The 13,701-nt window shown below is 36.4% G+C and overlaps 1 protein-coding gene across 2 annotated transcripts; it reads left to right on the forward strand.

Moving 5' to 3' along the window:
* Nucleotides 1–761: 761 nt before the first annotated feature.
* Nucleotides 762–12,575, forward strand: LOC102694683 (cytochrome P450 7A1-like). Of its 2 annotated transcripts, XM_015353388.2 has the most exons (6): nt 762–1,117; nt 3,418–3,658; nt 7,065–7,654; nt 9,261–9,391; nt 10,529–10,707; nt 11,700–12,575. In XM_015353388.2, the coding sequence occupies exons 1-6, from the start codon at nt 1,038–1,040 to the stop codon at nt 12,003–12,005; spliced, it is 1,527 nt and encodes a 508-aa protein (XP_015208874.2). In that variant the 5' UTR covers nt 762–1,037; the 3' UTR covers nt 12,006–12,575. The 2 variants fall into 2 exon arrangements, with proteins under 2 accessions (XP_015208874.2, XP_015208875.2); XM_015353389.2 differs by lacking the exon at nt 3,418–3,658.
* The last annotated feature ends 1,126 nt before the right edge of the window (nt 12,576–13,701 follow it).

The raw sequence follows: 13,701 nt of genomic DNA on the forward strand, positions 1-13,701 counted from the left end.
TATTTTTGTTCTACGTTATCATAAAATGTGAACACTTTTTGAAAACAAGTCTATGGTGAATGTAACTACTCTCTGTACCTATAGGATTTACCTACTCTCACTACCCTGGTAAAATCCAGCTGACTTTTGTCGTGAAACTAGACACTCCTCTATGTCATATTAATACCAGATCTAAACTTTGCCAACACATTTGTAGAAGAACAATTTTTATCCTTCTTTGTGACTTCAGGATTGCCGGTTGTACCATGGAAAATGAGGAGAAGTGGCCCAAGGCAACAACTAGACTGACTACCAGAAGGTAATACAGTATACTGGAAATACCCCATGAAGGATCAGAATGACCAGAACACAAACAAGACTGTCCAATTCCCTGTCGTGGGCCCTGAGTGTGGGGTACTATACAGTACCTGCAGAACTGAACCAGTTGGAGTATGCACACACGGTACCCCAGAGGACACACTTTCTTACCAAGACGGAGTATGGAACAAGCTACCCAGCCATGGAGTTGAAGCTGATACTTTACTTCCTTCAAGAAACAGCTGGATGAGATCCTCAGGTCAGTAAGCTACTACCAAATGGGCCAGACAGACTGAATAGCTTCCTCTTGTTTGTAAACTTTTTTATCTTTTTTTTAACTTTATATTATTTACTTGAGTTTATTTTTAATTTAAAATAACATTCGGTTCTGAGGTTACTGAAAATATTATTTAATTTGCCTCAAACAAATAAGACATTTTCAGAAGGTTTTGTAGGCTGTGCTGATGCAGGAGAAATTCTATACAAATATAATGTACAGGTAAAGCAGATTAATATTTTAACACCAAAAAGTATGTGAAGGTGTCAAGTATGATGAATAATAATTAAACCAAATTTAACAAAATTGAGTCATGGGGCTGGCAGGCACCACAACTGGTTTTGGGGGTGGTGTTTGGAGATAAACTTTGCTCTACTGCTCACCACGGTCTGTCAAAATCAATAGCAGTTTGTTCTGAACCTCACCGTGACTGAATCGAACAAATTGGTACCGTAAACACATAATGGCTGTTGCCGTGGTCTACGTATTCACGATTTTACTGTCGATTATACTAACATGGTTCACGCTTTGTGTCAGAAAAAGGTAAGAGATGATTTGCGTATGTACTAAAAAGTTACTGTTCTTAAATACGCTCATGTTTAGTAAACGGAAGCTCCAGTTTTCCTCAAGGAAATCTTAACGTAGATTTTTAACCACGTTATAAATTGCTGTACAATGTTCCGTATTGTGACTGTTTTTAAACTTTCTTAAACACTGTAACGTCTAGGTAGTGTGTATACTCTGAGGTTAAATGTTTCTACTGTTACGTTTATAACGAGTGCTTTATATGTATAATTCTTAAAAACGATAATACATAGCTTTTGAGAAGCATTCTACAGTGCACCAACAGAGATGATAATTTTGCATTTGCAGTACTATCCTTGTGTTCCGATTTCTTTCGTTTTAAAATACGCGTATATTTAAAGACTCGGACGTTTTTCGGTTGTTCTTGTACCAACTTGAAAAGATTCGCACATACAATACAGTAGCTAAACTGCTCGAAATGTAAATACAACCCACAGATTAAATTTGAATCTGCTCCACACTGCCAAGAACAATTACTAAAAGCACAAGAGCAGGCGACTAAAAACGAAAAGCTCTTGATTCTCTACGATTTCATTTATGAAACAGTATTTAAAATATTCACAGTCGCTATCGACATAATGTAATGTCTTCAGCACCAGGTGATATTTGGTTTCGTGTATTATTTTAAGATAATATCAGATCTCTGAAAAATAAACTGGTGGTTTGTTTCTCACCTTGTTTTTTTTAGTCTTGTTTCTCATCATAGGCTTGATTGTGTGATGCAGCGCTTTTATTAGTGTTGCAAGATTAACATGAACTCTCTATACTGTACACCTACACTACACGTAGAACTCAGTTCAAGTCATACTGTACAGTACACTTAATTTGATGTATACAGGATGTTCATCAGGGAGAGTGATATAGCTCTCTTAATAGATCGATATATAAATAGATACATAGAAAACAAATAACAGTGTTTCTAACCAAACATAGTGTACTCAGCGGTATAACACAGAGCTACAGTACATTGTTTTTACTACTGTACTGGTAGATGCCTTAGGTTAGTGATAATGTTTGAAAGTGGTTTCATAACTGAGAAAAATATTTTTTTATATTTTTAAATGACAAACTTCTAATGATATATGTTGATACATGGACTGTTTTAATAAATTAGTTTAGTCAGTTCATTATTTAACTGTTTTATGGATCATAGAGCAAATTAGAGATTGTAATTCCCATAGGTGGTATTGTCAAATCTAAACTTGTAGAGATTTCTTAAGTTGCCGTAAATGGTTACTTTCTTAGCATTATACTAATATGGCGTTTTGAAATGACAAAGTAGTGGTCATACACTTTTGAACGTTTTTACCTGACTGAGGTTTTCTTTTACAAAGGAGGAAATTAGCAATAAACTGACAGTTAACTTGCTCAATGTCCTTAGACAACTAATGACTTATCTTACTTGGCATCTTTAACCCATGGAGACATGGCCCCTTAGGCAAGAGATAAACCCAACTACAAGCTTTTGCCTTGAGCTCAAACTGCAATGTATTCAACAGGGGGGGTTACGAGTTAGCTGTCCAACCAAGCTGGCCTCTTCACCTGCATTCAAATGTGTCATTTTTACTGAGCTCTTTCATTCAGCTGAACCTAGTGTCAGGGAATATTCACAGTTCTTAATAAGTGTCTTATCTCATGCACCTGGGCAATGATAGTGGCTGTTGTTGGGTGACTAACAAAGATCAGTCCCAACGTTGTTGCTGACCCTCTTTTGCACATCCATAGAGGGCTGCTCAACAACAGGTAGCTTCCGCATGGCTTCAAGCCACAAATGCTGCCTTATTAGTGGGACAGCAGGAATGAGTGACAGTTATTTAAAATATGAGTTAAAAGCCCTGGGTAGTATAGCATAAACGTACACTACGGCTGTTTGAAAGAGGGTCCCTGCAAGACAGGTCTGCAGATATATACCTTACAATCAGGAATGAGAGAAAGCATGGAGGGAAAACTCAACAAGCAATAAACACTGTTGCAGAAAAAATACAAAAGCACAATACATAAACAACGGATGGTATAAATTTAATATAATAACCTAAATTAAATATACAGAGAACATGAACCTTTCATTAAGGTTAATGCCATACACTGATCTGCTTGTTTTCAATCCGCTTAATTTATTTTGTATTCCGTACTTTTTCCTGATGTGGCATTATCATTATTTTAGAAGTAGCCTGATGATGTTATTATTCAATATATAAAGTAAATTATACAAATTTAAATGTACAAATAACGTGGAATGGTATCACTATTTTTTATAGGCAAGTAGGTGAGCCCCCTCTAGAAAATGGTTGGATCCCATTTCTTGGAGTTGCCCTGGAATTTCGACAAAATCCCCTGGAATTCCTCCGATCGAAGCAAAGGAAATATGGAGACAGTTTCACTTGTAAAATAGCTGGGAATTTCTTCACCTTCATAATGGATCCATTCTCATACAGTGCTGTGTTTCGGCAAGGGAAAAACCTTGATTTCCAGACGTTTGCCATTGAAACATCAAGAAAGGTAACCTGAAGCAAACAGAATGTGAAGGTGGTATCAGTCTGTTCTGGTGTTCCCATCTTGTAAAAGGTAGAAAGAATTTTAGATTTTGTAAAACAGACGATTAGGTAAAACAGAGCATTCATTAGCTTGCATGCTTATTCTTTTCATGTCCTCAAAATAAATTATCTAGCTGAACAAAGGCTGGTGAACCTCCCCTCACCTCTTACCAAATTTTTCACCATAGCAACAGCAGAGCCCTGGCAGAGTAGGAACACAGGGTCCTTCTCTTCAAGCCAATCTTACTTTCAAGGGACGAGAAGAAATGCAAGGGCCGAATACAAACCACAGTGGATAGTTTACAATTAAAGTTTAAAATACACAGATGGATTAAAAACAAAATATTTAAATGGCATCAATATGTCATACCTTTGTGAAGGCTCTCATGCTTTTGAAAAAAAGGGATATCGAGTAATTCGCTTCACCCAGGTGATGCTACAGTATGTGATGATTTGACTTTGACGTTTTTATTAATTACACTTCATTTTATTCATTATTCATTTATTGAAGTTTTTATTCATTACACTAGGCTAAACACAAAACTGGAAAAAAATAACATTCATTTTTTTCATCTCTTTTTTCTAACTTCCCGTTTGAGAAGTATTCCTCCATTGGCGAATTGGTAGATTGTCCAGCTGTCCATATATATATGGAATCTATATTTAAACATACTGTTAGTTGTGTTAGAGCTTTAGATGTACTTCTGCTTTTCTTGTTGGGAATAAATTTAATAATTATTTCAACAATAATAATACTTTTATAATAGATGTTGGATATTAAGGGAACATAATGACTGGACACTGTTTTCCAATAATGAGAAAACTGTGACAAATAATACTTATTCAAAATATAAATTAAAATATTGTAATATGAAATAGAACAAAAATCTATATATGAGACCAGTATATTACCTTATACCACCACCGAATACTGATGGAACTATTTCAACTCATATCCTCATTTTCATAGTGCAGGACTGATGACAGCACTAGCACTGTTTATGTTATAAAATACCGGGAACAGCAACAGTGATTTGGGAAGTCCATATAACTCTTTTTTTTTTTAGGTTAGAACAAAAACAGAAACAATGACCACATGTTCACTGAATAACACCAAAAGGAGAATTCAATAAATATTTTAACCATGATATCCTGTAACTGCAAAATTCTTTTATAAAGGACTGAAATCAAATGTAACTTAAAAGGAATTTTGCAAAAGTGATAATATCAGGCAAATGATACACAAAGCAGAATTTTAATTCTATTATAAATCTCAAATGTGATGCAAATGTGATGCTTTGCAACTGACGAGATGAACTCTACACTAGTTTCTCCTGCCGTATGCCCATATACCCCCTGCTCTCTGCCTCTTCTTACCTGCGCTGTCTATTGTTCTGCTACACCTTGTCTTGTCAATTTTCCCTCTCTCTCTCACACCTGGAGAAGTCTCCACAGCTGAAACGTAGTGTTTCTTTTCTTAACTTTTCAGCATGGAATGAACCTTTAATACCAGATTTATTTTGTGTATCCCACTCTACATTCTTGTTTTCCATAATTCATAATAATAATAATAATAGTAATTGCTTACACTTATATAGCGCTTTTCTGGACACTCCACTCAAAGCGCTTTACAGGTAATGGGGTCTCCCCTCCACCACCACCAATGTGCAGCATCCACCTGGATGATGCGACGGCAGCCATAGTGCGCCAGAACGCTCACCACACATCAGCTATTAGTGGGGAGGAGAGCAGAGAGTAATGAAGCCAATTCATAGTACTTTACATGCATTCTCCTCATTATTATTACAGTATGACATAAGGTGTATTGTCACTCTTTTCAGTTTTTCCAGATGTGATCATGATATCTTAAAAAAAAAGTTCTGGTTAATTTTAAACATGTCTAAACTTCACTTGAGCAATGAACATTCCTATATTTCTTATATTTTAAATAAACACACAACAGAAAGGGAAATATGCATATTGCATATACGATAAAAAACAAACGCTTTGCTTGATTGAAAAAAAAAATGTTGAGAACTTGTAAATATATCATTATATATCAAATGTATCATTGTAAATGTATCAGTGTTAACTATAACAGCATTTACCGATACATGTGCTGTATCTTTACAGTTGCTTTATAACAAGTAGGCCATCCTATAAAAACGGGTGAAGTAATTATTAAGACAAGTGGATAGTTTTATAAACTATAAAAAATATTATATTAGAAAGGAATATTATTGACATACAACCCTCAATATGTGGAAAATGTATAAACAAATCATGAATATAATTTCAAACATTATATAGATTTCAACCTAAAAATGTTTTTCACTTAAAACTTAGAGATAAAGGGAAGAATTCATACAGGTATATGACATGAGATGCTTGAATTCCACTTTACATGTGTAAAGTGCAGACCTCGTTTATCCGTTGGAACACATGCGGTTAATATTTAAGAAGAATGTCTGAGGAAACATGAATGCATAACATGAGAGTTTCTGCTCTGTCCACAGTGATGTCATAATTTCCTAATGCTGTATTTAAGAGTGTGTTCAATGCTGGGTAGACTTCAAGCTGCAATGTCCCAACAAACTGCTTCAGATGTTGTAGGAGCAGCACCAGTGCGTTACTGAGAGAAAGCAGGGATGTACAGTTTGTTGTAAAAAGCATTGTGTGGTAATAGTAAACAAGCTTGGTAGTAGTTCTTTAATGGTCTGCAGAGGCATATGTTCTCCTCAAGTGACACACTTGGGACTCACTAATGGCAGCCTAACAAGAACAGAATACAGGGCCAATATGCTCAAACCCGTCATGCAAGTGAATTGCTCTAGAAACAATTCGGATAACTTACTCTGGGATTCCTCAGGGGAATGTAGCTTTTGGACCCATGTCAGACAGGTTGTGGGTTCAAGGACCTGCTGCAGAGACTGCTGTGTTACTGCTGGGTGAGGTACTTTACCCTGGTTGTATAGGTGAAGACCAGCATTGCTAATACAACTGGGCAGACTGAAGCAACCGGGTAATCCCAGTGATGGATTGGGCTCCCAATCATGGGGGATTCATGTGTTCTGTAGTCTCCTTAGCACTTCAGAAACCATGATGAATCCTGGCCAAATGAGCTGCTGATATGGACTATATTTTTACCTCTGGCATTCCAGACAAACTTTATCTGTTAGAACATCTATGAGGTGCATACAGCTTGCATTTATCAATGCTAAGTTATCATACAAGTTATTAACTTTGCAGCTTGCACTTACATTCCTTATGTGACATTATGGAGACATATACTGTAGAATATGAAGACTCAGATTCCATGCTCGGTTACTTTATTGGAGAAAACTAATTGTCTAAGTTTGTTTTCTCCTCAGGTGTTTGGTCATGCAGATTTCAATGATCCCATCTATAACAGAAATTACAAAGAAATACATGCCTTGTTTCGTCAGACACTTCAAGGCCCAGCCTTGCATAACCTGACTTCTAGCATGATGGAAAACTTGCAAACCGTGATGTTGAGAAATAAGACCTCAGAATGGACAACGGAAGGGCTTCAGAGTTTTTCTTTCCGGATTATGTTTGAAGCTGGCTTTCGGACATTGTTTGGAAGAGAGGAAAAGCCCTCAGAAATGGAAAATATTGAGCCAAAAAAGTTCCAGATGACTACAGCCGTGGATAATTTCAATGTGTTTGACAGAGCATTTCCTGAAATAGCAGCAGGATTCCCAATCTACCTGCTCAAAAAAGCCTACACAGCAAGAGAGGCATTAACTGAAAGGCTTCAACACAAATACTTGAAAAAGAACCATGGTCTGTCAGCACTGATCGAGCGAAGGATGAATCTTTTTGATCAGATGCCTTACCTTGATGAGCTGGGAAAAGCAAGAACACACACAGCCATGTTATGGGCATCGCAGGCTAATACCTTGCCTGCAACATTCTGGAGCCTGTATTACATGCTAAGGTAAAGGTGTTTTTCCTTATCATTTTTATGATGATGATGATGATAATAATAATAATAATAATAAAAATAATAATTGCTTACACTTATATAGCGCTTTTCTGGACACTCCACTCAAAGCGCTTTACAGGTAATGGGGACTCCCCTCCACCACCACCAATGTGCAGCCCCACCTGGATGATGCGACGGCAGCCATAGTGCGCCAGAACGCTCACCACACATCAGCTATCAGTGGGGAGGAGACCAGAGTAATGAAGCCAATTCATAGAGGGGGATTATTAGGAGGCCAAGATTGGTATTGGGAAATTTGGCCAGGACGCCGGGGTAACACCCCTACTCTTTTCGAGAAACGCCCTGGGATTTTTAATGACCACAGAGAGTCAGGACCTCGGTTTTACGTCTCATCCGAAGGACGGCGCCTGTTTACAGTGTAGTGTCCCTGTCACTGGGGCATTGGGACCCACGTGGACCGCAGGGTGAGCGCCCCCTGCTGGCCCCACTAACACCCCTTCAACATCGGAAGAGGTGTTAGTGGTAACATCATGCCTATGATAGGCATGATGTTACCATAGCTTAACTGTTGACCAGAATATACTCTGTGAGAGTTCTGCTTTTCTTGTGACTTTGTAAGATGTACAACCAAAACGTCCACTATTTCTACACCACATGTACAAGAACAGTTGTTTTTTACCTTTAATGCTTGTGCCATGTATGTGCTGTTGTTTTTTTTTAAACATGACACCAAGATATCACCATTTTCTCCAATTTCAGGGCTTGTAAAAGCTATGGGGGTTGTACTGCATTTATTGGAACTACTTAGTATAGTCAAGACAACCCAATTCTTGTGACTATTTTTTACATTACTGTGTTTGGCTACATTACAAGACTGTCCTTTTGGCCCCATTCTTTAAAATGAGATTAGCAAGCTGTACCATTGACAATTGCTATGCAGCGTAGCAGAATATTGCCAGTTCTCTGTTGTACAAATCCAAGAAAGCAGCTGGAAGAGATATATCTAAAATGGTCAGTGCTATTGATTGCAAAGGGGAAGCTTCCATTTTTGGCAATTAATTTGTTTTAAACATAATTATTAATTAGTTAATGATTGCCATTATCCTATCTGTAGAATTGTGATATACTGTATGTGAAAATGAGTGAAGTCTGGAGTCCAATTGTTGTGAGATGAGAAATGTATTTTCCTGCCTGGACCCTTTCCTTCACTAACTTCAGTTAAAAGGGAATCAAATCTGCAACCAAAGGTCTAAGTCATTTTGTTTTTAAGAGCGTTGTGTTTAAACACATAACTGTACGCATTTAAACAAACATCATGATCAAGTTATGATTTGATTCACAGGTGAGCCTGCACTGATCTGAGAAATAAGAGCCTGCCAATAAATGAGCAAATGTAGAATTAATTTCCATTGTGTATGTTGTTTTAAACAAAAATGCATTAGAGAGAATTTTTCTTTCCCAGAAATCTCTATACTGCTGGGACAGATGTTTATTTACTGCTGTGGTTTAAAGTGCTTAGGTTGTACACTATGTTTGGAAATGTTGTCCTGCTGGAGACGTAAACATACTGTATCTTTAACGTTTATTTTAACTAAAGGTCACCAGAAGCCTTGAAAGTGGCTCAAACTGAAGTAGAGCGTGTGATTCAGGAATCGAATCAAAAGCTGGATAAGATGAAAAAAACAGTGGTCCTTTCTAAAGAACAGCTAGACAGCATGTCAGCCTTAGGTAAGTTTTTAACATGTACTAAAATGACAAATCAAACAAGTATCAATGTTATCCTTGGTCAGTGAGATCCTGTTCATTTTGTTAATTTAGCACAGTGGCTTCAATACCTAGTTTTAATACCATCTATACAGTAGAACTGTTTAAAATAAAGAGTCATACAAAACACAAATTTAGTACTAATTAATGCAACGTAGATGAAACATCATGAAAGTTTATTTGGTGTTACTTGCCTGGCTGAGACCAAAACAGCCTGACTGTAAGGACAGTCGCTCTGCAAGGAATGAGCCGGGGAGCAGCTGCAAGGGAAAAGAATGGGTGGAAACAGGAATGTGAACAAAGTTGTGCAAAAGGGTAGCTCAGGAGGTGAGATATTTATAGTATGAGCACATTCCAAATTTCTTCATGAGCACATTCCAAATGTCTTCATATACAATGCAGAGTTCTTGATTAGACAATCTGCTAAAAGCTTTTATCAGAATTGCAGGATAAGACATTATTGAATAATAATAATAATGCCAGCCTTTGCAGCAGCCCCTGGTGTAAAGGGGTAGTGTGCACCTGACTTTGATATTCCATCCTTGCAATTAACAAATGTCTTTGCTGTTCCTGCAAGACTATGTTGTAGAAGTGGAAGCTGTGTTTGTCCTTAAACTTCAAAATCAAGACTTTAAATTGTACTTTTTGGGATTGGGGTGTAATGGGGGCAATAACTGTGACACCACTTTTCTAAACATTCATATCCATCAAATGTATTAACAGTGGATTTTCTCCACAAATAAACAATGTAGCACAAACTGGAGGATACAAGAAAATGTGCATTTAAAACAATAACAAGCGGGACAACTATACCCAAAGAGTTTTGGGGTGGGAATATGGAACAAACTACCCAGCCATGTTTTTGAAGCCTACAGTATACACTTGCTTCTAGTTGACATTCTTGAATCAATAAGAATAAGCTACAGGCTAGGTATGCAGGATGGCCTCCTCTCATTGGTAACTGTTTTGATGTTCTAATTGTCCAAGGATACAATGTCAAATCACATTAAGTGAACAAAGCATACAGTATGCAGACTTTATATCAATCTGCCAATGTCTTTACATGCCTTTTAATTAGATTTATTGCATTTCTCATTTTAGGTAGCATTATAGATGAAGCATTGCGACTTTCCAGTGCATCAATAATGATCCGTGTGGCGACTGAAAATTTTGTTTTGAACATGGATTCTGGTAAAAATGTATCTATCCGTAAAGGAGATCGTATTGCAATGTTTCCTCAGATGATACATATGGATCCAGAGATCTATGAAAATCCCACGGTATGTCACAAAGAGATATTGGTTATGCAAAGGCTAAGAAACACACAGCTATTCAAAATGAACTGCAAGGGGATGAAGCTGAACATTAATATCAGACAGATGAAGCTTTAGACTATATAGTTTAATAAAAGGTCATAACTGATGAGAAGCACAAAGCTTTTAAACTCCTGTGAAAGATTTGTTTTTCCCTTATGTAGTTATGATAGTCTTACTGCAGTACTGTATGTGCTAAATATCAGTATTGAAAAAAAAATGAATATTTTTAAGAAGTTATTAAAGAATTTAGTTTTATCTGCTTTTTCCAACTACATTTTTAGTCTTTATATATTTATAAATAATTAGAGAATATGAACAAGAATATGTGAAGGCTCAGTCAATGCTGAATGGTAAAGAAAAGAATGACAACATCTTGGCCGTCCCTCTCTCCCTTATACCTGAAGAAGGCTTCACCTTTATCTGCTTTTTACTTTTCAGTGTGGAATGAATCTTTACATGTGCTGACGCAGCTGCCTGCTTGAACATGAACAAGAACGCGTTTCCTTGCAGCCTTACATAATCATAGCCTTACAGTATTTTGCTTGCACTGTTTGCAGTTGGGACCACAATTTTGAATTGTGGGAATTTTGTGTCAAGATGCAACAAATGTTTGTCTCCAAAACTCTCTTGGCGCATGCCTTACAAAATAAATGTGAAAATAGATTATGTTGAGTTACTTCTGGCTTCATACAGCTCCCAGTCTAGAGTGAGTAACTAGTCATGCAAGGCAATACATGTTTTTTACATTATAAGATGTTCCCATAAGGAATGAACAGGGTAGCTCCCCTTATGAACAATTGAAGAACATTGAGACATTGGCAATTACTTTATGTGTATATACTGAGGTGGTGACATTTAAAAAACAACATTTCTGTGCATGTGCATGTTGTAATTACAGCTGTGACTATGCAGTATGTTTTATTTCCCATGATTAAGATTATTCTTTTTCCCACTAGGAATTCAAATTCAATAGGTTCCTGGATGAAAATGGACAAAAGAAGACATTTTTCTACAAAAATCAGAGAAAACTTAAAAATTTTCTCTTGCCATTTGGATCTGGTGTCAGTGAGTGCCCTGGACGCTTTTTTGCTGTTAACGAAATTAAACAGTTTTTGGCTCTAGTCGTTTTCTATTATGATATGGAGTTAAAAGACCCTGCTACTCCTGTTGATATAGACTGTTCCCGGGCTGGTCTAGGTATACTTCCTCCAAAGCATGATGTGTTGTTCAGATACAAGCTAAAAGACTGTATAAGTGAGTGAAAGTGCCACATGTGTTCATATTACTGTATTATGAAAAGAGATAATACAAAAATGAAAAAAATGAAAATGAGATTGTGCTATTCAGACCCGTTTTCAGAATAATGTTGCATCATTTGCATATAATAGTATTTAATGCATGAGAAAGGTTTGTAGGAATGTTAAATTGGTACTACTTTGAAATGTGTTACATTAAGTATGACAGAAATAATCTGTTGTTGGTTAAAAAAATTGACTAAACACTAAAATGATGTAAAGATATTATATACACCATAGATATTTATTTTTGTTTGCAAAAATGGATACTGGCTCAGTAAAAGCTATTTTGTTCATTAATTTTATTTGTTGAAAATGTTCCTGCTTTAAAAATTCTAATCTATAGTTATTTATGCAACATACTGTACAGTTCTATTACTGTCTTTCTGTTCTTATTCTAACCTATTATATGTTTCAATTTCTGTTCTAAACCTGCAAAAGTTACTGTATGTTCATAGCAAATATTAGATATGGGTGAGGAGGTAAGAAAAGAAATGTTGAAGATGGAAAGAAAATAAAAATTGACCTCTTAATGCACAGATTGTCTGTCTTTTTTTGTGTATTATCATCTAAATTTGGCTGATTTACACTGGAAAGAGGATAGCTGTGGACAGAAGCCTATTAGCGCCACAGAGAAAAAAAAATGTATTACCTTTAATTAAACAATTGTGCATTTAAATACGATGTTTATTATGTTATGTTTACAATACACAAGCTAGTGCATTTTGTTTGGCATTCCCGTATCTCTTTACATTAATTTCTGTGCAAACTGACACAGAAATACTGTTTTTTCTCTCTTCAAATGACACGCTTCCTGCATTTTGCATGCAATTTCAAATGATAATATATTGGATGGAAGCATAGGCTTAAGGACTTTGAGGTATTGGAACTATCGACCAACAGTAATAGTAACAGGGCAGCAACAGTAGGCATACAGTATGTCTTACTGTCAAGTCATCATAAATATATTTTGTTCAGTGTTTAAAGATTTGGCAGAAACCTTGTGGTATTTTTCTGTAGTTTCACATGAAGAATGTTACTTGTTTGTAAGGCCATGTAATTTCTGTTTTTCATAGAAATGGTGAAAAAGACCAGCACAAAAAGGAGTGAGACAACATTGTTCTGTTGTTAAAGACCCTGAATGCTACTTCGCATGGGACAATTTTACTGCATTTGTATTGCAAGACATTTTTATATTAGGTAAATATCGAATTGTGGTGGAAAATTATCTCATTTAAAAGCAATAAGTATCTCTTTTAAATGAAAAAATATCTTGATTAATAGCAATACATATTTTTGTTTCCCCTTGGCACAAATAGGCTTCCATAGCCTTTGAGAATTTCTCCTTAAAGAACTGCCTACAGTAAGTGACTGCAAATAAAGCTTGTCTGCTAAGGATTTCTGGGTCTCTCCTAGAGATTGCTACCCACAACTAACCAGCAGTTTGCGTTTTGAAAAGGAATATTGTAATGAATGATTTAGAAAATCTCAATATTTAGAGGAATCTTCTCTACAACACAGCTGCAATTTCTGCTCTTATCTCATTGTTCTGCTGGGGTTATTACTGCTTGAGCAGCAGTGGCTGTAGAGTTCAACCCCAGGTGGAACTGTGTTGCTGTAGCTTTGAGCCCAGTGCCCAGTGCCCAGTGATCTAGCCATTGCA

Source organism: Lepisosteus oculatus, chromosome 6, assembly GCF_040954835.1.
Source record: "Lepisosteus oculatus isolate fLepOcu1 chromosome 6, fLepOcu1.hap2, whole genome shotgun sequence".
In the NCBI taxonomy this organism is placed as follows: Eukaryota; Metazoa; Chordata; class Actinopteri; order Semionotiformes; family Lepisosteidae; genus Lepisosteus; species Lepisosteus oculatus.